At 43.2% G+C, this 27470-nt stretch overlaps 1 protein-coding gene across 3 annotated transcripts in view; it reads left to right on the top strand.

Annotated features, from left to right (window-relative positions):
• Window positions 1-27470, top strand: part of CASP10 (caspase 10) — a 73472-nt gene that overhangs the window by 17499 nt on the left and 28503 nt on the right. For all 3 annotated transcript variants that reach the window (XM_056534121.1, XM_056534122.1, XM_056534123.1), the window contains 3 exons: window positions 3617-3752; window positions 16850-16923; window positions 21937-21958. In XM_056534121.1, coding sequence (XP_056390096.1) covers window positions 3617-3752; window positions 16850-16923; window positions 21937-21958 — 232 coding nt within the window. The remainder of the gene's footprint in view (window positions 1-3616; window positions 3753-16849; window positions 16924-21936; window positions 21959-27470) is intronic.

Below are 27470 nucleotides of genomic sequence, written 5' to 3'. Positions count from 1 at the left end.
AAACTGCAGTGACAGTTTTCCAAAAAACGCCAGTACAAAACCTGTGTCACACAAGTTTAGGTTAGCTGGATGAAAACACTTGTCAGCAATTGTGGTCTTCTTGGCTGTCCCCTAAATTTTCCAGCAGATAATACAGCTAATTCAAGTATGAACCAAAGTAAATATTGAAAAAGCTGCAGTGCTTGCATGAACGCCACAGCCCCTTTAAATAGCTCAGTCTAATAATGATGGCCTATAAGATGGATAACCTTTTTATTTCATAGATCTCATGTTTATTAAATGCCAGGGAAAGCTATTTAGACATGATGGAGAGCCAGTGGAAAAAGTGAAAAAGATACAGCTATCCCATGCACAAGTAATCATTACATTAGATGTTGTGATGCAAAATACATACTTCAGGACCAAGTGAAATTCATATAATAAGTGAAACACCACAAATAAAAGAAAAGCGCAAGTGCACATACATTACTGGAGTGAGTGCTATTAGTGCTGGGCGGTGTACCATTTCATACCGAATACCGAAATTTTTGTCCTGCACAATATGAATTTTTCCCCTACCGCAATACCGGTTGGGCCCCTCCCCCTCGGGAATGAATGAATTATAAACCCAGCGCTGCGTTGTCCCCACATCGGGGGAACTAATCATATGTGACCCGCGAGCACTGTTCTGCTTCCCCCCCCCCAATTAATTATCAGCCCAGCCCGGCACTGTCCCCATCGGGGAACTAATCACATGTCACCTGCAAGTGCTGCCCTCCACGCACTCCTGTTTGTTGCGGGACGCAGGCCCTGGAACGCTGTTCTGTACGCTGTACCCCTATGACCGGGCTGCAAAAGATTAACAAAATGAACTTTAACTTACCTTTGGTGCCGGCCTCACCTGCTTCCTGGGGACAGGAACGTCGGAGAGCCGTCAGCCTATCACCGGCCGCATCGATGTTCCGCCTCGGCCTGTGAAAGGTTGAGCGCACTGTCATGTAAGAAGCCGGCTTCTTACATGACAGTGCGCTCAACCTATCACCGGCCGGATGGTGGAGGGGGGGAGAAATACCGTTATATACCGTGGATCCGCCATAAGTTACAAAAATACCGTGATAAACATTTTTGGTCATACCGCCCAGCTCTAAGTGCTATAGATACATACTACCAGTACCCAGTTAGTTAAAGGGGTTTTCCACATCTCATAAAGTGATGGTATATCGCTAAGATGTGCATCCTTGGGACTTCCACCAATCATGATACTTGAGGACCTGGTGCTGGTTTAGCATTAAAAAATAAATAAATATTGTGTCTTTTTTTTTTTTTTTATTATCCACCAATATGGGCACATTTAAAAAAAATTAATAAATAAAAAATAAAAACGAAAAGAAAAAGCCTTAAACTACAAATAATACAAACTCAGAATACCCCTTTAAGTACCCAAAGTGATAAAAATGTGCAAATGCAAAAATGTAAATACAGTGGTGTGTGTTGTTTTTCATGGCATCCAGGGACTTGATAGAATTCCATCAGAGATAGAATATGTTTGGCTGCTCCGACTATCTTCAGCAGTTCGTAAGGACAGTACATATGCAGTATACTTCATGCGCTTATCCTCTATCCTCTGGGATGGAAGATAAGGAAATAGGCATAGCATTGCACAGTGAATGCAATCTAATGAATGTATATAAAAGCTCCCTATGGGTGTAAAAAATTAAAGTAAACTGTTTTTAAAATTATATTAAAACCCCTAAAAAAGAGCACCCTTCTTTTCCTATTTTACAAAAAAATTATAACAATAACAATAAACATATTTGGTAGCACAGTGTGCATTATTGGCCGAACTATTAAAATATTTTTATGATCCAGCACCATGAACGGCATAAATGTCCAAAAATGCCAAAATTGCTGATTTTTGGTCACATCATATATCAGAAAAAATGAATAAAAAGTAATTAAAAAGTTCCATCAAAGCCAAAATGGCACTGATAAAAACTACAGGATGCGGCGCAAAAAATTTGCCCTCATTAAGCCCTGTATATCGAAAAATAAAAACGTAATTAAAAAAAGAGGACAATTTTAAGCATACTCTTTTTGTTAGAGTAGTACAATAATAAGACTATATTAGAAATATATGACATTTTTATCGCATTGAACTACAGAATAAAGAGAACATGTCTTATCCAGCTCACCTGTGCTCTGCTCACAGTTTAATTTCTACAGTAAGGGTCAATTCACACGGCAGAATTTTCTCAAGCAGAATTCCGCTTGAGGAATTCCTCCTCAAATGAAAGCCCAATACAGTGATCCCTCGACTTATGATGGCCCCGACATATGATCATTTTAACATATGATGGCCTCTCAGAGCCCATCGTATGTTGAAGGCAGCCTCGACATATGATGCTGCTGTGTGTCGGGTCCATCGTACAAACAGCTATCTGACAGCGCTGACAACTTCAGCAAATGACAGATAGTTGTATAATGTGCCCCGTGTGCCCCGTTCTGCCTCCTGTTACTCACATGCTGTCCTGCTAGCTCACGGAGGCTTCCACTGTGAGCTCCGTGTAAGCCCTGCCCCCCCAGAGCAGCCATAGCCAATAGCTGCAGCATCTTGCTGCAGGCATCCAATGAGCTGCTCCCCTTCCTTTCCTATAGAGCTGTAGTCGGCAGGATCGTAATGGAGGACATTCTGTCCCCCCCTGAAGGTATTTAAAGAACATGTGATGTCACACATCACATACAATACATAGACACACTATACACCCCATACATCAATGTTTCCCTATCAGTGTGCCTCCAGCTGTTGCAAAACTATAACTCCCAGCATGCCCAGACAGTCAATGGCTGTACATGCATGCTGGGAGTTGTAGTTGTGCAACAGCTGGCGGCACCCTGGTTTGTTAAACACTCCCCATACACTCCACATACAATGGTCATCCCAGAACCAATTAGCAGTTTCCCATAGAGATATGTATTCAACATACAATGGTTCCGAGGCCCCAGAACCAATTACTATTTTTACATAGACATATGTACTCGACATATGATGGTTTCAACATATGATGGTTCTCCTGGAACAATTAATATCATATGTTGAGGGACCACTGTACACTTCTATGAGAGTCCACACTCCCTTTCACACTTCTGCAGAATTTCCGCTTGGATTCCGCACCAATTCAGCACAAAATCCACACAAGTGGAATCGGAATTGGGGGGATGAGCGGAAATTCTGCCGTGTGTATAGACCCTAACAAAGAGAAAAGAGTCTTGGATACAGCGCTTGGATAAAAGAAAGTTTATTACAGCAGCGATATATACAAAAACAGTGATTAGATTTTTTTTATTTGTTGCAATAAACGTTTGAAGTTCTTTTATCCAAGTGCTGGATCCAAGACTTTTTTTAAAAAAAATTTTTAGGTTTCTCCATATATTTTATGAAAAATTGAAAGGTGTCATTAGACAGTAAAATTGGTCGGGCCTCTTAAAAAGCGATGAGGAAAAATGAAAATGGTCTGTTTCCTTAAGGGGTTAATAGTTATTTGTTTGACTTTTTACTGTTGATGTTTAGAGCATATTGAGTAATTATTTCTTTACTTTTTATACCATAACTTCATTTTATCACTTAATCTCTTTGCAGAAATTCCTTGATATTTTGTGTTATCTAGAAAAAAATGACCAATTGTCTGAGACTAAATTGGACGTCCTGGAAAAAGTCCTAGGCGTTGTTTCACTGGAACTTCTAAAGATAATAGATGACTACAAGAAGACAAGAGGTGGGCACAAGGGTCCCTTTGATATATTGATTAAAGAGATTGTATTACCTAGATTGTTTTACTGACTAATGCTGTTTCTATTTTTTGTATACTGTTTTATATTTATTATATTTGATTGTGCATGTTTTATTTCTTTCTGTATGTGAGTATTGGGGCAGCTATATTACACAAGATCAGTTAACTTTATGTAAAAGTTTTTGGACATGCAAGGTAACGTGCACATCTGACAGAAAGCCTGTCACCTATGGATAGATGTAGTGTTATTTTCCCTGTGACAAAAAGGAAATGACAGGTTTCTCCCTATGCACAGTGAAAGAGAGTTAACTGGCGATCATTGGTAGATAGGCAGTGCAGCAACATCGATGACTCTTTTCTGGCTGTGTGCTACTTGCTTGTGGGTACATATTCTCCAAATCTGCACCACATATAGTCATAATAGACATCCCTTTGGAAACATGTATGTCCCTATGTTATTCTGTCCTCAGTAAGGGCAGCCTAACATAACTGATAAGTTTCCTTAAAGATTCAACTGCCCAACTATTGTTTTCTCCGATATCTACCCTAAGGGAAGAGTTGGGAGGCCACTATACACATATGTTGGTTAGCTGGTTCTGCCAAAATCATCAGGTTATCTCACACTTGAATGACCAGTTTAAAGGCTAAAACCCCTATTATATGGGGACATTTATCGGCCCTTTGTAATAGGCCCAGCAATCAGCTTTTTAATTGGCTAACTGTAGTTATTAAGAAGGTTCAGAAATGATTGTTCATCACCAGCACATCTCCCAGTATAATGGTGAATGTGCAGCCGAGAATACTGATGGCATTGCTTATTTTTATGTGGCCCTGTTCACGTTGTTGGAAGCCATAAAATGGCACCTATGCTTGTCTATGGGTCATTTCTATTTATCTATTCCTACCTATTATGCCTTTTATTTCCCATGGAGGCATAGAGAATTTTTTCTCTTCCAATTGGGGCAAAAAAAAAAAAAAAGCTCAGTTCATCCGGATCCGGAGAAAGCACACAACACTGAGCATAAATCTAAGTAAAGGAAGCACCACACTCACCGGAAAGTCCATGCAGATTTTCTTATTCCATAAAAACGTGAAGGGTAGTGAACATGGCCATAACGAGCAGTTGGCTAAGATGCTGGTCTCCAGTGTCTTAGCCAACTGCTCAGTATGGCCGTGTTCACTACCCTTCACGTTTTTATGCATGGACTTTCCGGTGAGTGCGTTGCTTCCTTTACTTTGATTTACAATAAAATGTATTGGTTATTTTAGATTGGATATTACACACACACAGCATACAAATTTGCACCATTATGTATAGAGGAACAAAATGACAGTTTTACAGCATACATTTTTTTGGTTGAATAAAGTGCATATAGTTTTTGTCCATTTTTGTCTGTATAGTATCCAAATTATGATGGTTCTGTCCTAGGACCATAACAAAACCCCTAAAAAAGAAAGAGAAAATATTTTAGCTTACATTATGTATAAATCCAAAAGGTTAAATGTAACTGAAAACATTTAAGGGATTGTCAGGTTTATATTTTTTCATTGTATTTATTAATAGAATAAGAACTATAATACGTTTCATATACCAGTACAGTAGCCCGTCTGCATAGCAGATTGGTGGAACCCACATATTAGTCTGTGCATGCATTCACAGAGTTATACTAACTGTAAAAATTCTATGTGAGACATTGTATTGCAAAGAAAAAGAAGTTGCATGTGACTTTTCCATATCCTTCCACTTGAAAGCTCTCATGGGAATTTCATGACAAACCCCACCAGAGATCTGCAATGCAGCAGGGCAAGGTTTTTTTCCCCATGTGCATATACCCTAAGGGTAGGGTCACATGAACCTTATTTTACTACGTATTTTCTCCAGTTGATTTTTCTACTCATTGACTTCAGTGGGTAGAATCAATGGGTAGTCACAGAGCGAGCTGCCTGCTGCGGCCGGCACTGAAATCCGCCGATTTGAATGGACACACAGAGCTGCAGGGAGCTCACTCTGCAGTCGCTCTTTGACTGCTGGCAGGGAATCCGCAGCGTCACATACACTGCGGTTGCACTGTATGTGACTCTACCCTTACTGTTAACTGGATATCATGGGGTACATGTAGTGTCTGGTGTGTTACATTACTATCTGTGGTGGCTCACACACTGTTGTGGTTGGCCACGTGACTGTCCATTTAGTTATCCCAAGGGATGCACTACTATGGACTAATTTTCAATGTACCAGCCAGAGGACTGCAATACAGAACTCACATCATTGTGCATTTGTAAACCAAAATTGAGTCTATCCCTTTCCTGCCACATTAGCAAAAAGAGGTAACAAAAAGTCTTATACAAGAATCTCTACATTATTCTGTAATAATAACCTACACCATATAAGCAAAAAAAAAAAAAAAGGATTTATTTTTAAAAATTTTAAAATTTACGTTCATTGCTAATACCGGACATCGCCTATTGGGCTGATGTTCGGTATTAACCCTTTACTTGCCACAATCAAAGTTTATTGCGGCATCTAAAACGGCAGAAAACACATCCCGGCTAGCTCAGCGGGCTATTCGGGACGGCTGCAGTGAAATCACGGTTTCCCGTGAGAGGACGGCGGGAGGGCCCTTACCTGCCTCCTCGCTGTCCAATCTGTGCCTCTATGCTCCAGCCAGGCTCTGAAGGCTGTAGCAATCGAGCACAGATAACACTGATCAATGCTATAGGGACTAAAACAGTGTAAAAAAGTTAATAAAAGTTAATAAACCTCTTCCCTAATAAAAGTTTGAATCAAGCCCCCCCCCCCCCTTTTTCCCATTAAAAAAACCAAAAACATAAACATATGTGGTACAGTCGCGTGCATAAATGTCCAAACTACACAAATATAGCATTAATTAAACCGCACGGTCAATGGCGTACACGTAAGAGAGTTGTTAAAGTCCAAAATTGTGTATTTTTGGTCACTTTGCTTTTTATAAAAATTTTTAGGGTATACAATCAAAAAGTCCCATCAAAACAAAAATGGTACCGATAAAAACTTCAGATCACGGCGCAAAAAATTAGCCCTCATACAGCCCCTTTACGGAAAAAATAAAAAAGTTATAGAGGTCAGTAGAAGACATTTTTAAACATACACATTTTTGTACAAATAGTTATACTTTTTTTTAAATAAGTAAAACAAAATAAAACCTATATAAGTTGGGTATCCTTTTAATCGTATCGACCTACAGAATAAGGTGTCATTTTTACCGGAAAGTGCACTGTGTGGAATCGGAAACCCCCAAAATTAACAAAATGGCATTTTTCTTCAATTTTGCCCCACAAAGGTTTTTTTTTTGTTTCACCACAGATTTTGTGGTGAAATGCTTGATGTCATTACAAAATACAATTGGTGGCGTACAAAGCAAGCCCTCATATGGGTCTGTAGGTGGCAAATTGAAAGCGTTCTGATTTTTAGAAGGTGAGGTGGAAAATACGAAAGTGCAAAAATGAAAAAACCTGTGGTCCTTAAGGGGTTAAGATAATACAAAACAACCACACTCCAGGTGGGCACATCAAGTGCGCCCAAGCAATAAAACAGTATTTGCACAGCCATACAAAGGTAAACATAGTCAGCAAAATCTCCAAACACAGCTATAGCGTAATGCAGAAACAGGGCCAATTGTGTTACCTCTGGAGTACAACCACCCAACAAGCAAGAGACACACAACCACACACACACGAAAATCCCTCCTCCCTTCCAGAAAAGAACCAAGATAGAGACCTAAACTAAGACTGGGATCCCACCCGCTCAGTCGATGCCTCCAACATCAACCAAGGCATCCAAACCGTATTAAGTTTTTTAGGGCACTTACGACTAATATATAGGAGGTGATATAACGGAACATACTTGTTAATCAGGTTAATCCAGCGTGATGAGATGGGGGGGGGGGGGGGGGTTGTGATGTCCTTCCAAGCCATAATAATGACCTTACACGCACATCTATGCATCTATAAGAGCCTGACTCCAAACCATTAATCAGCCCCAACAGACAGACCTCAGGGGACAAAACAAATGGAAATTCAAGATGGTCCACCAGGAATTGCATCTAGCACTAACAACCGTGGCATAGTACATCAATTCAACCTCTTTCCATTGCTCCTCTGAAAGAGCAGGAACATCTTCCACCCATTTCGAATAGGCTAAGGCAAACGGATCTGGACCCTCCGATTGAAGTAAAGCATATGCCTGGGTAAGCGGCTTGGGGAGGTCGGTGGTACCCAGGAGCAACTCCACCCTGGAAAAAGCTGGGGCCATGTCCAGGGAGCCAAATTGTGCCTGGAACGCATGTCTCAACTGGAGGTACCAGAAGTGGGCACTCCGAGGGATATTAAATCGGTCCCGCATATTGGCAAATTAAGGGAACAGATGGCTCTCCTCAAACAAGTGCATAGCAAACTTGAACCCATGGGCACTCCAAAACCCAGCCACCTCCAAATCCTGCAGGTCAGCCAAATGGGCATTATTCCACAGGGGTGCTCTAGGAGAATCCACCGACCTAACCGCTGCCACCGCATTAATAGGAGCCAACAAAGAAGATGAAGTGGTGTACCTGTATAATGCATTAGTCTCATACAAACACATGAGGATGCCAGCCAGAGCTGTAGTCACATTGGAAAGATCCAGGTCGATCCACCAGGCTGTATACACCAGCTGAGAGGCTAGAAAATAATTATGCATATTCGGAGCTGCTAAGCCACCCCGCTGTTTTGGTGCCTGGAGTAGAGCCTGACACAATTTCGGAGGCTTGCCCTGCCAGTAGAAAGATCTCAGAATACCGTTCAAATTAAGGCAAAACTGTTTGAGGAATAACTGGTGATAAATGAAATGTATACAAAAATTTGTGGAGGTAAATCATCTTAATAATATTCACTCTACCCGCTAAAGATAGGGGTAAACAGGACCAGGACTGTAGCCGGTCTGCAGTACCAGTCAGGAGAGGCTCCAGATTCAAAGACAAGAACGTATTCAAAGAGGCAGACTCCTCCACTCCCAGATACCTAAACCGAGACACCACCTGAAGACCATAAGAGAGAGTAGGCGGCAGAACTACACCCCCAGAGAGAGGAACCAAGGATGACTACCAATTCCAATTGACCCACAGGCCTGAAAGGGTCCCAAACCGTTAGTAGATCAAACAATGCAGTTAAGGAGCCCTCCACATCTGCCAAGTAAACTAGGGTATCATCGGCATACATAGAAACCTTCTCTACTAGGGACCCCCTACGTAACCCATGAATGGACAGGGAGGCGCGGATGGCCGCCGCCAGCGGCTTCACAGCCAAGGCATACAGGAAGGGGGATAGGGGGCAGCCCTGCCTTGTACCCCTACCCAAAGGAAAAGAATCAGACACATCAAGATTCAGGTATGTGAATGCGGGCCCTGGGTCTATCATAAAGCAGGCAAACCCAAGCTCTAAATTTAGGTCTGAACCAGAGGAAACACAATAAACACCAAATATAGTGCCACTTCAGAGTCGAAAGCCTAAATATTAAGAGTGACTACTTGATATTGGAGAAATGTCCTCCTCCGCTGCGGAGATATTAAGCTGAAGCCTCTTAACATTAATATCAGTTGCCCTACCTGGCATAAAGCCAGTCTGGTCAGGATGAACGACCAAAGAAATAACTCCCCTATGTCTGTTTGCCAGGATCTTTGCCGTAATTTAGAATTTTGTGATATGGGGTGATAAGATTCCGGTAAAGTCGGATCTTTACCTGGTGTAAGAAGGACTACAATTAAAGCCTCCCTCATAGAGTCCAGAAGGGCCCCAGATAGAGGTTAAGCAGAATAGGATCGGTCTCCTGGAGTAGTGGCGCAGCCTTCCGTGACCTGTATCTCCTGGCTGATAGGAATACAGGATATGGATCTCCCAGGGATCAAAACAACCAGTTTCCAAGGCACTTCCACTTGGGATGAAGTTCAGGCAGATGCAGAGGGTTAAGTATGAAAGTCTCTCTTTTATTGCCATAAATACAAATGCGTTTCGGCACCCAAAACGTCCCTTTATCAATGCAGATACAGGCTTCATGACATACATTCTAAAAGCAGGGTTTATAAATGGTTAAAAAGCCCACCAAATTGCGGGAGGTACGCCCACACATGTGATGTTATACACCTTAGTAAATGCAATATGGTGAATTAAGAATTGATAAATAATAAAAAAACACATTTTCAGGATGTGTTTAACATAAAAGTATAGAGGACTAGTGTCTCTTTATTACATGTATTGTGTTTATTTGGCCCAATCGGCAGTGACAAGTGCCGAAATATTGAAAGGAAGCAGGAGGTTCAGGGAGCGGGGAGGAATGCACGAACTCAGAATAAAAGACCAAACTTTTTCTTCTGCTGTCCGTGCTGCGAGGAAGATGTGCACAGGACCTGTATGTAAGGATACAATGTATCCTTCGGAGGTCTGCTATTGGAAAGTGTAGCGATCGATGCTGGTGGAGATTATTAGTGTTACGCCGAGCGCTCCGGGTCCCCGCTCCTCCCCGGAGCGCTCGCCACATCCTCGCTACTGCAGCGCCCCGGTCAGATCCACTGACCGGGTGCGCTGCGATACCGCCTCCAGCCGGGATGCGATTCGCGATGCGGGTGGCGCCCGTTCGCGATGCGCACCCCGGCTCCCGTACCTGACTCGCTCTCCGTCGGTCCTGTCCCGGCGCGCGCGGCCTCGCTCCCTAGGGCGCGCGCGCGCCGGGTCTCTGCGATTTAAAGGGCCACTGCGCCACTGATTGGCGCAGTTGTTCTAATTAGTGTGTTCACCTGTGCACTCTTTATGTATACCTCACTTCCCCTGCACTCCCTCGCCGGATCTTGTTGCCATTGTGCCAGTGAAAGCGTTTCCTAGTGTGTTCCTAGCCTGTGTTCCAGACCTCCTGCCGTTGCCCCTGACTACGATCCTTGCTGCCTGCCCCGACCTTCTGCTACGTCCGACCTTGCTCTTGTCTACTCCCTTGTACCGCGCCTATCTTCAGCAGTCAGAGAGGTTGAGCCGTTGCTAGTGGATACGACCTGGTTACTACCGCCGCTGCAAGACCATCCCGCCTTGCGGCGGGCTCTGGTGAATACCAGTAGTAACTTAGAACCGGTCCACTAGCACGGTCCACGCCAATCCCTTTCTGGCACAGAGGATCCACCTCCTGCCAGCCGAATCGTGACAGTAGATCCGGCCATGGATCCCGCTGAAGTTCCACTGCCAGTTGTCGCCGACCTCACCACGGTGGTCGCCCAGCAGTCGCAACAGATAGCGCAACAAGGCCATCAGCTGTCTCAACTGACCGTGATGCTACAGCAGCTACTACCACAGCTCCAGCAATCATCTCCTCCGCCAGCTCCTGCACCTCCTCCGCAGCGAGTGGCCGCTTCCGGCCTACGACTATCCTTGCCGGATAAATTTGATGGGGACTCTAAGTTTTGCCGTGGCTTTCTTTCGCAATGTTCCCTGCACTTGGAGATGATGTCGGACCAGTTTCCTACTGAAAGGTCTAAGGTGGCTTTCGTAGTCAGCCTTCTGTCTGGGAAAGCTCTGTCATGGGCCACACCGCTCTGGGACCGCAATGACCCCGTCACTGCCTCTGTACACTCCTTCTTCTCGGAAATTCGAAGTGTCTTTGAGGAACCTGCCCGAGCCTCTTCTGCTGAGACTGCCCTGCTGAACCTGGTCCAGGGTAATTCTTCCGTTGGCGAGTACGCCATCCAATTCCGTACTCTTGCTTCCGAATTATCCTGGAATAATGAGGCGTTTTTTCTCCTCTGCTCCTCTCTCCTCTGGTCCTCTGCAATCCGTTCCTGTGCCACCCGCCGTGGAGGCTATGCAAGTTGACCGGTCTCGCTTGACACCTCAAGAGAGGACACGACGCCGCATGGAGAATCTTTGCCTGTACTGTGCCGGTACCGAACACTTCCTGAAGGATTGTCCTATCCGTCCTCCCCGCCTGGAAAGACGTACGCTGACTCCGCACAAAGGTGAGACAGTTCTTGAAGTTAACTCTGCTTCTCCACGCCTTACTGTGCCTGTGCGGATATCTGCCTCTACCTTCTCCTTCTCCACTAAGGCCTTCATGGATTCCGGATCTGCAGGAAATTTTATTTTGGCCTCTCTCATCAACAGGTTCAACATCCCAGTGACCAGTCTCGCCAGACCCCTCTACATCAATTGTGTTAACAATGAAAGATTGGACTGTGCCGTGCGTTACCGCACGGAACCCCTCCTAATGTGCATCGGACCTCATCACGAAAAAATTGAGTTTTTGGTCCTCTCCAATTGCACTTCCGAAATTCTCCTTGGACTACCGTGGCTTCAACGCCATTCCCCAACCCTTGATTGGTCCACAGGAGAGATCAAGAGCTGGGGTACTTCTTGTTTCAAGGACTGTCTTAAACCGGTTTCCAGAACTCCCTGCCGTGACCCTGTGGGTCCCCCTGTAACCGGTCTCCCTAAGGCTTATATGGACTATGCAGACGTATTTTGCAAAAAACAAGCTGAGACTTTACCTCCTCACAGGCCTTATGACTGTCCTATTGACCTCCTCCCGGGCACTACTCCACCCCGGGGCAGAATTTATCCTCTGTCCGCCCCAGAGACTCTTGCTATGTCTGAATACATCCAGGAAAATTTTAAAAAGGGGTTTATCCGCAAATCCTCCTCTCCTGCCGGAGCTGGATTTTTCTTTGTGTCCAAAAAAGATGGCTCCCTACGTCCTTGCATTGATTACCGCGGACTTAATAAAATCACGGTAAAGAACCGCTACCCCCTACCTCTTATCTCAGAACTCTTTGATCGTCTTCAAGGTGCCCACATCTTTACCAAACTGGACTTAAGAGGTGCTTATAATCTCATCCGCATTAGGGAGGGGGACGAATGGAAAACGGCATTTAACACTAGAGATGGACACTTTGAGTATCTGGTCATGCCCTTTGGCCTGTGCAACGCCCCTGCCGTCTTCCAAGACTTTGTTAATGAAATTTTTCGTGATCTCTTATATTCCTGTGTTGTTGTGTATCTGGACGATATTCTGATTTTTTCTGCCAACTTAGAAGAACATCGCCAGCATATCCGCATGGTTCTTCAGAGACTTCGAGACAATCAACTTTATGCCAAAATGGAGAAATGTCTGTTTGAATGTCAATCTCTTCCTTTCCTAGGATACTTGGTCTCTGGCCAGGGACTACAAATGGACCCAGATAAACTCTCTGCCGTCTTAGATTGGCCACGCCCCTCCGGACTCCGTGCTATCCAACGTTTTTTGGGGTTCGCCAATTATTACAGACAATTTATTCCACATTTTTCCACTATTGTGGCTCCTATCGTGGCTTTAACCAAGAAGAATGCCAATCCTAAGTCCTGGTCTCCTCAAGCGGAAGACGCATTTAAATGGCTCAAGTCTGCCTTTTCTTCTGCTCCCGTGCTCTCCAGACCTGACCCATCTAAACCCTTCCTATTGGAGGTTGATGCCTTCTCTGTGGGAGCTGGAGCGGTCCTTCTACAAAAAAATTCTTCCGGGCATGCTGTTACTTGTGGTTTTTTTTCTAGGACCTTCTCTCCGGCGGAGAGGAACTACTCCATCGGGGATCGAGAACTACTGGCCATTAAATTGGCACTTGAGGAATGGAGGCATCTGCTGGAGGGATCAAAATTTCCAGTTATCATTTACACCGACCACAAGAATCTATCCTATCTCCAGTCTGCCCAACGGCTGAATCCTCGCCAGGCCAGGTGGTCTTTGTTCTTTGCCCGTTTTAACTTTGAAATTCATTTTCGCCCTGCCGACAAGAACATTAGGGCCGATGCTCTCTCTCGTTCCTCGGATGCTTCGAAAGTAGAGGTCTCTCCGCAACACATCATTCCTCCTGACTGTCTGATCTCCACTTCTCCAGCCTCCATCAGGCAAACTCCTCCAGGGAAGACCTTCGTTTCTCCACGCCAACGTCTCGGGATTCTCAAATGGGGTCACTCCTTCCACCTCGCTGGCCATGCGGGCATCAAAAAGTCTTTGCAACTCATCTCTCGCTTCTATTGGTGGCCGACTCTGGAGACGGATGTTGTTGATTTTGTGCGGGCCTGTACTGTCTGTGCCCGGGATAAGACTCCTCGCCAGAAGCCTGCTGGTCTCCTTCATCCTCTGCCTGTCCCCGAACAGCCTTGGTCTCTGATTGGTATGGACTTTATTACAGACTTACCCCCATCCCGTGGCAACACTGTTGTTTGGGTGGTCGTTGATCGATTTTCCAAGATGGCACATTTTATTCCTCTTCCTGGTCTTCCTTCAGTGCCTCAGTTGGCAAAACAATTTTTTGTACACATTTTTCGTCTTCACGGTTTGCCCACGCAGATCGTCTCGGATAGAGGCGTCCAATTCGTGTCAAAATTCTGGAGGGCCCTCTGTAAACAACTCAAGATTAAATTAAACTTCTCTTCTGCTTATCATCCTCAATCCAATGGGCAAGTAGAAAGAATTAACCAGGTCCTGGGTGACTATTTACGGCATTTTGTTTCCTCCCGCCAGGATGACTGGGCAGATCTTCTACCATGGGCCGAATTCTCGTACAACTTCAGAGTCTCTGAATCTTCTTCTAAATCCCCATTTTTCGTGGTGTACGGCCGTCACCCTGTTCCCCCCCTCCCTACTCCCTTGCCCTCTGGTCTGCCCGCTGTGGATGAAGTGACTCGTGATCTTTCCACCATATGGAAAGAGACCCAAAATTCTCTTTTACAGGCTTCATCTCGCATGAAAAAGTTTGCCGATAAGAAAAGAAGAGCTCCCCCCATTTTTTCTCCCGGAGACAAGGTATGACACCCCCTAGCAAAAGAAGAATAGGAAGAAAGATAGCTCCTTGCCACCCATGCCCGCTTCAGAGCCAAAACCTGTCCTGTAAGATGTGTTTTCTGAAGACAGGTCACATGCAGAGAATGTCGCTTGACAAAGTCCAGACAAAGAGCCCTTTTAAACTTAGAATTAAGTCCCTGGACATTCCAACTGTCGATTTTAAGGGAGACCTAAATGCTTTTTTAAGGGTACATTCATACAGGTCCACACCCTTGTGAAGTGCTTTCTCCAAGCTGCCGTCAACACAGGTTGGATAAGTTGCCATTAATTCAAATGGGAGCTTCAGAGCGTAACCTCTTGAAAATGAAGTGCTACTTCTCGCCAGGTTCTTCTTCTCCCGTTGAAGTCAATAGTCAACGTATACTGTCAGACTCTCAGATCTCTCTGCTAAGTAAAGGGTTACATTTTGTACCATCATGCCATTTTCACTTGTACAAAACTATACTGGACTTTAATAAATGTGCAGGGGACTTAACGCTACATAAACATTTTTTAGCAATGGAAGAAGAAACAGTAACACATAATGAAGAACATGTTGGGAATACAGGTTCACCTCATTGTAAGGACTTTGTGGATTAAAATAGTTTGTTATTACTGTGGAGTTCACAAAAGGAGTCTGTTGGTTTTAATGATGTCAATGGTCAGGAGGTCCGTTATTCCAACCCTGGATTCTATCCTGTGGCTCTATGTGTGGAGGCCCTGGATAGATTCCAGGAGTTGGTAGGGCAAGACCTAATAAAGTTACATGAGAGCACTGATTGTAATGAAATGTTGGGGAATCTAAATAAAGCTAACAATTGTGTGATAACCCTCATATTACTTTGAGAAATGCAGACAAAGGAGGGAATATAGCTGTTCTAGATTTTGGACTAAACCGTAAATTGAACCTTGAAATGTTGAAAAACTCTGAGATTTATAAACATTTAGATGGGGATCCTACTAAATGGTGTCAGGCTAAAATGAAAAGGATATTGAGGGAGGGTGTGATGATGGGTGCCTTTAAATGAAAAATTAGAAAATTATCTTCATGTGGACAGCCCGGTGGTACCTATCTTTCATTCCCTCTTCAAGATCTGCTAGGACTGCTAGGGGAGTGGGTTGATTTCTATCTACAACCTATTACCAGAATTACCCCAACATACATAAGGGACACTAGCCATGTGATTTCCATGTTGGAAAATCTACAGTGGAATACTGATTTTGCAAGGGTGACTTGGACTTCTTTGCCTTTTATCCCTCTATTCCATGGGAGGAGGGGTTGAATGCTATTTCTTTTTATTTGGACAATTGCAGTCCCCTTGCCTGAAGGAATTTCTTATGATTGCAACTGAATTTTTGTTGAAACACATTTTATTTTTACTTGATGGAGAATATTTCCTTTAGGCCAGGGGAGAATCAATGGGGACTGAGTACTCACCTTTTTTTGCAAATATTTTTATGATTTTTTTGGGAGGTTCATTTTGTCTTTTCACCAAGTAATCCTTTTTTGAATGCATACAGTGGGTGGGACGTTTCATTGATGACTTAATCATATTATTTAATATTTGGAGGGGTACAAGGCAACAATTTAATTCTTTTCTAGAATACATACATTGTAATAATTTCAATTAGCGTTTTATGGCAAATTATAATGAAAATTATACATTTTCTGGTTATTCTTCTGTTATCAGAAGAGGCGAAATTTGGTTTTAGACCATTTAGAAAAGAAACGACAACTAATTCCATCTTGTTGCCCACTTCATGTCATCCACGACACGTCATTCCCTTTGTCGAACTTTGTAGATTGAAATGGAATTGCTCAAATGAAGGGGTGTTCAAGGAGGAGGCAGAGTCATTTAGAACAAGATTAGCTGGGAGAGGCTACACAGAAACCACTCTGTCTGAGGCCATGGAAAGGGTCAGTAAGGTAGACAGAAGGGATCTAATCACAAAAAAAAACAAAAATAAAGGACAACATGGAGATAAGGACCAGACTTAAAAAACTTTTCTTGTCACCTCATATAGTTCACAGTTTGCAGCAATTAGAAATATCATTTGCAGTATACAATTTTTACAGTATTATAGTAAATTTTTTTTTTTAGAAACCTTTTATTAATACTCTCGCTTTGCTTTATGTATAGTGTCAGTCCAGATTTGAATCGGAATACTCTCTGCTCTGCATTGTATGTTTTCAACATGTCTTTTGTGTTTCTTTTTTTTTTTTTTTTCATCAAAGAAATACAAACTGCAGGACCTCAATTCTTGTCCCCTGAAGATACGTTTTATGACAAGACCCCACTTTCCAAAGAGGTACATTATATTTGTTTTCTATTCTATTGTATTTCTGTTTGCTATCATAGCAAAACCTTGATGCAGTATTTAAAGGGATTGTCCCAACAATTAAAAGTTTATTGTATAGTCACTACCTACCAGCTTACTACCATGCAAAACCTTGGACAATAGCTGCACTATGTTGCAGCAACATTGTGCAGCCATCAGCCACCACATACAGATCTAGTTTTGACGCATGCAGCAATCACAATATAGTCCCAGCCCTGACTACGCAGCCCACCCTTTCAGGTGAGAAGAAAAGTATCGGACTGTATCTGCACGCTCTCTATAAGAAAGCCACCAAGGAGCAAGCGTAAAAAACTTTTGAGCTGCTGGGACAACCCATTTAATTTTTTTGTTCTTATTAAAATCAGCTAGTAGAACATATTCTTCTGTTTTTATTTTCTGATTTGTACATGATGATTATAGGGGCAGCTATCTTGTTTAACCTGCTGATCTGCTCTGTTAACAGCAGTTCAGAGGCATGCTTTACAGCTGATCCCTAAAAATGACTCTGTGATGTCTATGAAGCATTGTTATGTGCATGCTCTATGACTTGTGCATGTGAGAGAGGGTGAGGAGATGACTTGTGCCAATCTCAGTATTGACAGTGCTGAATTCTTTACTATCTGCCTCCAGCTTTATAATAGATATTCCATAAAGTAGAAACAAACACCGATCTGTAGAAATCTTCATTACTTTATTTCAGTTGTGCAAAAACAAACGCAATACCAATTGGCTACAGCTGTTTCTTGCATCAAATGGCTGTACCTGCCTGGTATAGTTACTGCTGTCTTTTTGTTTGTCCTCCTGCCAGGGGTGGACTGACAGGTCGGGCATTCGGGCCCGCCCACTGCAGTACTTGCTGCTTCATAAGATCAGGGAGTATACAAGCTGGATATATACAGACCTCCAGCCTGCATGCTTCCTGATTTTCTAACAGCTAATGCAACAGTAGCAAGTAGTGACATGGCCTGGGGGCAGATAGGATGGGAGGGAGGGGGCATTATCTTACTTGAGTGCAGGAACTCCCCTTCACGATCTGTGTAGGAAATGCTCAAAGGGGTAGTCCACTGGAAAAAAAAAAAAAAACAATCAACTGGTGCCAGAAAGTTAAACATATTTGTAAATTACTTCTATTTAAAAATCTTAATCCTTCTAGTACTTATCAGCTGCTGTATACTCCACAGGAAGTTCTTTTCTTTTTGAATGTCCTTTCTGTCTGACCACAGTGTTCTCTGCTGACACCTCTGTCCATTTTAGGAACTTTCCAGAGAAGGATAGGTTTGCTATGGGGATTTGCTTGTACTCTGGACAGAGGTGTCAGCAGAGAGCATTGTGTTTAGACAGAAAAGAAATTCAAAAAGAAAATAACTTCCTGGGAAGCATATAGCAGCTGATAAGTACTGGAAGGATTAAGATTTTTAAATAGAAGTAATTTACAAATCTGTTTAACTTTCTGGCACCAGTTGATTTAAAAATAAAATGTTTTCCAGTGGAGTACCCCTTTAAGGACCTGGGTCACATGACCTGCAGGTCCTTAGGCCATACTGCACAGAGGAAGAAGACAGCATGAAGTAAAGTGTGTGGTTTCACTATTATGCTTTTTTACACCATGTCTTATACTTCAGTCACCTCCAAAGCTGCACTCCCTATTCTGCTGTTACACCATGTCTAATACTCCTGTCACCTTCAAAGCTGCACTCCTTATACTGCAGTTACACCATGTTATCATCCTGCCACCTCCAGAACTGCACTCACTATTCTGCTGTTACACCATGTGTTATCCTCCTACCACCTCCAGAGCTGCACTTCCTATTCTGCATTTTCACCATGCTTTATCCTACAGTCACCTCCAGAGCTGCAGCTATTATTCTCCTATTACACCATGCCTTATCCCACAGTCACTTCCAGAGCTGCAGCTCCAATGCATTATCCTACAGTCACATCCAGAGCTGCACTTACTATTCTGCTCTTGCATCATATCTAATGACCTCCAGAGCTGGACTTACTATTCTGCTGCCTTATACTGCAGTCACCTCCAGAGCTGCTTTGGAAGCCCCGTACTCACTGCTGTGCTGCCTACAGCCATGATATTGTATTGCCCGGGTGCCCCATGATGTGTCAGTCCACCCCTGCCTCCTCCATGTTTGTTTTTGCACAATTGAAGTAAAGAAATGAGGATTTCTACAGATGAGTGAGTGCCATTGTTTCTACTTTCTAGCTAACCAGGTGTATAAGCCATTTTAAAGATATAGGAGTGCCAAATGCAATCTTTATCTAGTGGATTTTATGTTACCTTTTATTATTATCCTGCCTGTTATGATAGAATGCTAAATCTCTATAGAACAGTAAAAGTGACAGCCCATTAAAATCCAAGATTTGAGGAACTGTATTAAATAATAAAAAAAAAACACTACCGAAATCTTTTTGACCATACATGACCATACATTAAAGAAGCAATCCAAGGTGTTTTTTTTCCTGTATCATGCACACTCGCCATCACTAGTTCTACAACGCCATTTTATCTATATGTTTATTTGGTCATGTGATCACATTCCTGACTCTTTAAACCTCCCATTACCTAATGGTTACAACAGATTATCAGACTCTGACTTACTGTTGACTTCAGAATGATATCATCGCCTACCTGACCCCTCCTACTAGCTCCCAGACCCTTCCCTACCCCTCCCAACTCCATCTGCTAAGGGATCAATATATATAGTAGCTATACACTGTATAGGTTAAATCCCTTTCTCCTCATGGCAATATTTCTCTATGAAATGCACTCTGAGTAAGAAAACACATCAAAACTGCATAGTGTGAACTAACACCAACCCACTTATGAATCTAATGAGTTCTTCTGGGTGACATCCAGCACTAGTAGGTAGAGGAATTTTCAGGTGCAAAAATCAAATGTCGAAGCCAAAGCCAGAGGACTGCAATACAGAACTCGCATCATTATGCATTTGTAAACCAAAATGGAGCCTGTCCCTTGCCTGCCACATTAGCAAAGAGAGGTAACAAAAATGCATATACAAGAAGCTCTACATTATTCTGTAATAACAGCCTATGCTAGACCATGTAAGCAAAAAAAACAAAAAACTGAATGCTTCTTTAAGGGTGCATTCATACAGTTCCACACCCTTGTGAGGTGCTTTCTCAGAGTTGCTGTCTGCGCGTGTGAGAGAAGTTGCCATTAATTCCAATGGGAGCTTCAGAGCATAACCTCTTGGAAATGAAGTGCTGCTTCTCACCATGTGCTCCTTCTCCCATTGAAGTCAATAGGACCTGCTTTTTCTAAAGTGACACCTCATGGTGGTTGACATGGGGTACGTTTACACAGGCGGATTACTTGCAGAATTTCCACAGTGTATTTGCTGTGGAAAATATGCAGCGGATTTTGCTACTATTGACGTCAATGGGTCCTAAGGAAAATTTGCTAATTTGCCTCTATTGCGGATTTTCTGCTGACCCATTGAAGTCAATGGTAGCAAAATCAGCTGCGTATTTTCTGCAGAATTTCCACAGGTAAGCCGCCCGTGTGATCGTACTAAGGATCGACCGCTTTTCGGTTTGGCAAATATTATTGGCTGATATTCATGATTTTCTAAGGTATTGGCAATTACCTTGCCGATAATGCCGTTAATGCGGGCGCTTTAAATCAGTGAACTGCAGCGGCTTTTGCGGGGCCAGAGACCGCCACTGCCACTTGCTTCTCTCCCCCTGCCTGTCCTGAGTCCAACCACCGCCGCTGCCCGATTGCCTCCCCTCTAGCCAGAGACCGCCGCCACCCGCTTCTCTCCCCCTACCTGTCCTGAGTCCAACCACCGCCGCTGCCCGATTGCCTCCCCTCTGGCCAGAGACCGCCGCTGCCGCTTCCCCATTGCCTCCCCCATCCCCGGTTTTATAATTACCTGTTCCCGGGGTCCGCGCTGCTTCTGGCTCTGGCGGCATCCTGAGCTGTCACTGTGCGCCGGGCCACTGACTGTGACGTCGCGTTGAGGATGTTACTCGTCATTGCGTAACACACAGCAACAGCGTAGGATACCGCAGGAGCCAGAAGTAGCGCGGACCCCGGGAACAGGTAATTATAATTATTTCCCCATGCCGGTGAGTCTGTTCATGGTGAAGGCCAGGCTGGTGACCGGGGACAGCACTCCTCCGGTGTCCGAGTACAGCAAGCTCTGGCCGCAGGGCAGCAGAGTACTGGGCCGGGGCAGGGCTGCGGAGGGGCGGCTTGGGGGTGAACTCACTCAGCAGCTTCTCCATTTCCATTGTGCAAAGTGGCGGGGTTGGAATCAGGACAGCAGTGGCGTTGGTAATTAAAATGCACAGAATATCGGTATAAGTTATCAGCTATCAGCCTGAAAGTTCACAGGTTATCGGTATCGGCTCTAAAAATTCAATATCGGTCGATCTCTAGATCGTACCCTTAGGGCTCGTTCACATGGGCAGATCCACAGGGTATTTTACGCTACATATCCGCCGACAGACCCTATAGTGCTGCCTCCAGATGTGCCTGCTCAGAGCGGCAATCCGCCACTATGAGCAGACACACTGCTGTGATGTTAAAGCCGCGACTGCTCCCCCTGCTTCCTGGGCTAGGCCGAGAGCAGTCGCGATGTGTGCGAGTATACTGCGAATGCGCATGGCGACTCGCATATCGCAGTGTGTCTGCTTGTAGTAGTGCTATGGGCAGGCACAGATGGAGGCAACACTGTAGGGTCCATTGTTGGTGGATCTGCAGCATAAAATATGCTGTGGATCCGCCTGTGTGAACAAGCCCTTAGACTTTTTTTTTCCTGGGATCTCATGATCTCGTAAAGATATTAGGCATTTCTTTATAAAACCTCCAATGGCAGTGAGACACATTTTTCTGTTCTTTCTATGGAGCTTCCTACCTCTGTTGTCTGATCTCATTCAGCTAATATACCAAATACCTTGATGGTCTCTGCTTAAACATTTTATACATGTTTTCTTTTCATACAGGTAACAGAAGTTTCAACCGAAGGTGAGTCTTATTAATGATTTCTTTAAGGCTGTATTCACGATGTGTGTTTTTGTTACTTTTTTTTTTACGTGTTTTTTTTATTTTTTATTATTGGTATACTCATTAACAGACATGGGAGTTCACCAATCAAAAAAAAAAATCATGTTAAGGGTAGGCTCGCAGCACATCTGCAGCGTTTTGTCAGGAGCTGGCACACAGAACTACGCGGCCGTAGCAGGGAGTTCACTCTGCAGTCACTCTTTGACTGGTGGCAGCGCATCTGCATCTTCAAATATGCTGCCCTTAAAATGCAACAAAAACACCCAGTGCGAAAACTACCTCTATGATGCTAGTATATGTAGCGCCAAGATGAGGAGAAGTCTCAGTCTTTTCTTTTGGCTGTGCTCAAACTGTTCATTTTTGTTGCTTTATTAACATACATTTCTTTTTTTATAATTCTTCATTTTCAATGTGAGCAAATAACAAAAGCTCCCTACACAGAGGGATGAAACAAAGGTTCAGGAACAGTACCATTAAAGGGGTATTCTGTCCCTAAACATTAAGATAGGGATAAGATGTCTGATCGCCGGGCTTCCGGACGCTGGGACCCCCAGCGATCTCCGGCCCAGCACCGCGGTGTTCTGAACATGGAAGCGTGGAGCTTCCATGTTTGTGACATTTCGGCTACTACAGCTATTGCTAAAACAAAATGTACAAAAAAGGAAGTTGCAACAGCACTCTAGACCAAAAAATGGAGGCTCTCAGCACACTTTTTGATCAAAATGTGTCCCCCCATCCACCACGCGGAGGTGGCCTCATATCGGATGGGACCCTAACATGATAACTCACCTCTGCTGTGCATATAGCCTCTGACTGTGTGACATGTTGTATCAACCATTGACTAAACCACCTCCAGTCTGAGAGGGGTGGGGTGCACGGCTAAAGAGGGTGCATCACCCCCCCCGACTTACAAAGTAAAAACAAAAGGAAAAATAGCCAGCACAACAACCTAATACACAGGTGCCCGCTGCTATGGCAAATACAAAATGTACAAAAAAGGAAGTTGCAACAGCAACGGCTCTTAGCGCACTTTTTGATCAAAATGTGTCCCCCCATCCACCACTGGGAGGTGGCCTCATATCAGATGGGACCCTAACATGATAACTCACCTATTGCCAAAACAATACGCAGCATATTTCCCGCTGTACAACGGATTTTGCGCAGCGTGAACTACGCTGTGTATACGTTGTGTGTAAAGGATTTGGAAAGGTTTTCTTGCAGGTGTTTGTGGCATAATTTTGTCACAGTAGGTTTTTGCGTGACATTTCATTTGGAAGACTTTTTACAATCTCGTATCATAGAGGATTTCCTAGGCTGATTTGTGCAGTGGCAGGGGATTTATGATATGCGACTTTTGCCAAATGTCACAATTACTGGGCGCATTCCTGTTTGAAAAGATGCAATTCAAGCAAACAGCTACCACACTTAGAAAATCTTTCATACACAGACAAAATCAGATGTTACCGCAGAGCTTTCTCAGGTGAGTCTGAAAATGCGCCAAAGTTATTAAAGCCTGTGTTACTTTATATAACTACAGTGCATTACCGCAAAAGCAAAGGCCAAAAAACAGATGAGAAAACCCTTTTACTACATGCAACTATTCATGAATTCCACCCATGTCACCAAATCAAGACCACAATCTCAGGGCCCGGTGAGTCACTCAACTCTCAGATACCAGGTGGTATGACGGAATAGAAAAACAATAGATTGTAGTTGATCAGGTGTTTAGTGGGTTAATCAGGAACTGTTTCCATGCGCAGAAAACAGTTTTTCGCAGTAGTCTCTTTCTGTAATTCTGCATGTAGCCTGTCAATAGCCTTCCGTCACAACTCGATCAAGCTCTGGTGTATTCAGTTTAAACTAATCTGCCAAAAGAACGCTCTTTGCCACCAACGGAACCACATGAATGAGAGCAGGGACAGACATGAGTCCAGATGCCTCTACAAGAGATAAGGTTCATATTTCAGAATTTGCAATCAGAATTCCATTTATATCGGCTGGAAATTCAGGGGAAGCTGAATCCCATTGCTGACAATGGAATTTTGCTACATAGTGCACACAGCCTTGGACATTCCAACACTGAAATTATGCAGCCAAAAGAACGGTCTCATTCAATTCTTCTGGCGGAATTTCGAAAGCTGTCAAATTAAAGCGTACCTTTCATATGGTATTAAAAAAAAAAACTAGAAAACACATGCAGACATTCCGCATATTCGAAGAATCCGGCGGGAGCTAGGACCGTTCAGAAATGCACCATCTCATATATGGCAATGAATTTCCAAGCAAAATATGCAAAAAGAATAGACAAGTCTATTCTTTTTGTGGACGCCAGAACAGAGAATTCCACCATGTGAAAGGTGCAGCAGAATCCCATTGAAATCATTTGGACTCTGCTTTAATAATATGTGTGTGCGGAATATTCTTGCAGAATTCCGCACTGACATTTCGCTGTGTAAACATACCTTCACTTTCCAGACCAGAGCGGAGCCATCAATCAGCCTTGTTATTACTCTAACAAGGCATTGTTGTATACACACACATGCTGCTGCCAGTCCTCACTGTTGGCGCCGCACTTAGGCTATGTTCACACGACCGAAAAAATTTGCTCGCGTTTTAAGCCCCTACAATTTTTTCACGGTATTTACTAAGGTTTTCCTACATTTTGCACTCTTCCCTACATTTTGTTTTTTTCACACATGCTCAGAGCTGTGGGGTTTTCATCAGCTCAAATCCACCACATTTTCTGTAGAAACCTTAGTAAATATGTAGTTTTTTTGTGAAAATGTGGGGACCACACCCTTTTCTGTAGCCACTCCCCTTTCCCGGAGGCCACACCCATTTTCTCCCATTTCTGGCGCAGACAGAATTTCTGGTGCACAACCCGACAAAACATGTCAGGTTTACAATAGTAAATCAGGACCATTATCTTTAATGTGGATTCCACTGTTCCATTCACACAGCAGAATTTCAGCTACTGCGAAAATCCTACAAAATTATAAGACATGTCTTCAAATCTTTGGGAATTCAGTTCAGATCCCCATTCAAGTTCATGGGACTCTGAACTTGAGCAGAATTTGTGTTTTGAAACCACAGAAATTCCGCTGGAAATCTGCTCAAATTCTGCAAAACAGCGAAAAATCATCAGTCTGCTTTTTTGAGCAGTATAGCAGAAATTCTGCCATGTGAACATAGCCTTAGTTTCTGTGCTCTTGCTCTTATTATGCAGATTAGCCTTCCAGGAGCGAATCAAGCACAGAGCTGCATGATCATACTGGGTATCGGCTATGCTGAACCGCCGTTACCCAAACTGCTGAAAACAAGTGACAGGTTAGTGTGTTATAGTATTAACGACCCATAGTGGTAGTGATATAAAGTTTTTATTTTTTTTACATAACTAAGCAGTTTTTGTAATAGAACCATATTACAAATAGTCCTAACTTTTGCTATGGAGTGACATAACAGCAATTTATTTAATTGACAGCGCCCATTTAAATCCAAAATAGGGATTGTGCATTAGTTTAAAGAAGGTCTCACGCTAGGTCTTACAGACTATGGAGTACTGATCCTTGCTCTAACCATCTAGAATTTCTGTCCTCAAATTATCTCTAGGAACCTTAGTGCCACATTTATTAAAAATGTGTTCTTTCTGTATTTACAGGAAGTAATCGTTAAATATCTTGTAGATAGTTGAAAAGAACACCCTATGCTGGGAAGTTCCCAGAAATCCTTAAATGGGCACTCTCATTAAAAATTTTTTTGCTATTGCACTTCTTATGGTAAATATTTCTAATATACTTTGTTTAAAAAAATGAAGTTTTCTTTGTTTTATTTGTGCTTAAAAAAAGCTCAAGAGCACATTCCCCCCCCCCCCCCCCATCTCATACACAGACTTTGGACCAAAACCCAAGCACAGGACGTGCAGCCTTGAGGGCTGAGGGGGGGGGGGGGGGGGGGGGGTGTCCAACCAACAGCATATGGCAGTTAAGTGTGAGAGGAGCTATGATTGGATGAGGCTGGACCCCCCCCCCTCAGCACTCCAGGCTGGACTTTCTGTGTTTGGACTTTGGTCAAAAGTCTGTGGATGAGATGGGGGGGAAAATGTGCTCTTGATCTTTTTTTAAGCACAAATAAAACATAGAAAACTTCATTTATTTTATGCAAAGTATATTAGAATTTTTTTTTATTTACCATAAGGAGTGCAATAGCAAAAATTAGTTTTAATGAGAGTTACCCTTTAAAACTATGAGGCAGGATTTCTTAGCTTAGGTTCGCCAATTTATTTTTACAGAATGAGAGCACTTGTCCAATTTGAAGAAAATTGTGAGTGGACAAGTATTTATTACAAATTTCCCCTGGAGTGAGTCAACTTGTATTAGTGGCATGAAACAGGGGTTCCGCCCTGGCAATCCCCTTCTCCCTACAATCCCTAAAGCAACTATTATCTCTGCCTTGCTAAAACTCTGGATGACAATAAGAAAAGGCCTTCCTCACCTTCTTCCACGCCAACATTGTGTCTCTAATAATATGAGATTGACATAATTAGGGTGGCAGAACTTAAATAGGGGTATGGAGACAGGAAAGAAGATTCCATAGAGCCACCAATCCTGCTTCCAAGTCATAGTTGGAATGAAAGCAAGATTGGTGTATCCAGTCCAAGATGTGGCAGAGGAGACACGACACACTGTCTCAATGCTAATAAAGGAAAATTCACCCAACCTGCAACTTTTGTGAGCTTTAGCCTCTGAAGAGCAGTTCTAGGTCCTTTACCCCTCCATATGCTCTGAACTGTGGGGTTTTCCTCAGCTCAAATCCACCACAATTTCAGTGGAAACCTTAGTAAATATGTTGGGTTTTTGTCCAGGACAGGACAGGGATGTGTCCAGGACAAGGATAGTGTAGACAGGGTAAAGAAGTTTCGAAAAGCCATTCATTTTGACTAGGTGGCACTCTATCAACTAATCTATGATCTTATCAGGTAGTTAGGTAAAAATCAGTTTGCATAAATAATGGGTACCTCTGCCAATTTTAACACCCTGTTAAGTAATATTTATCTTCATTACTGCAAAATTAAAGGATTACTCATTGCAAAATTAAAGGGGTTTTCAATCAACTGGTCCCAGAAATGTAAACAGATTTGTAAATCGCTTCTATTTTAAAATCTGTAGTTCTTTCCAGTCTGCTCTCTGTCTGTGTCAGGTACTGTCCAGAGTAGAAGCAAATCCCCATAACAAACCTCTATCGCTCTGGACAGTTCCTGAAACCAACAATGGTGTCAACGGAGAGCACTGTGGTCAAACTGCAAAGAACTACACAACTTTTCTCTGTAGTATACAGCAGCTGATAAGTACTGGAAGGATTACATTTTAAATAGAAAATAAATAGAATACTTTTAAAGGAATTTAAATAGGAGAAATATACAAATCTGTATAACTTTCTGGTACTAGTTTATTTGAAAACATTTTTTCCCACCAGA

This window comes from Hyla sarda, chromosome 8 (genome assembly GCF_029499605.1).
Source record: "Hyla sarda isolate aHylSar1 chromosome 8, aHylSar1.hap1, whole genome shotgun sequence".
Classification (NCBI taxonomy): domain Eukaryota; kingdom Metazoa; phylum Chordata; class Amphibia; order Anura; family Hylidae; genus Hyla; species Hyla sarda.
This window is presented reverse-complemented; position numbering and strand designations above follow the sequence as displayed.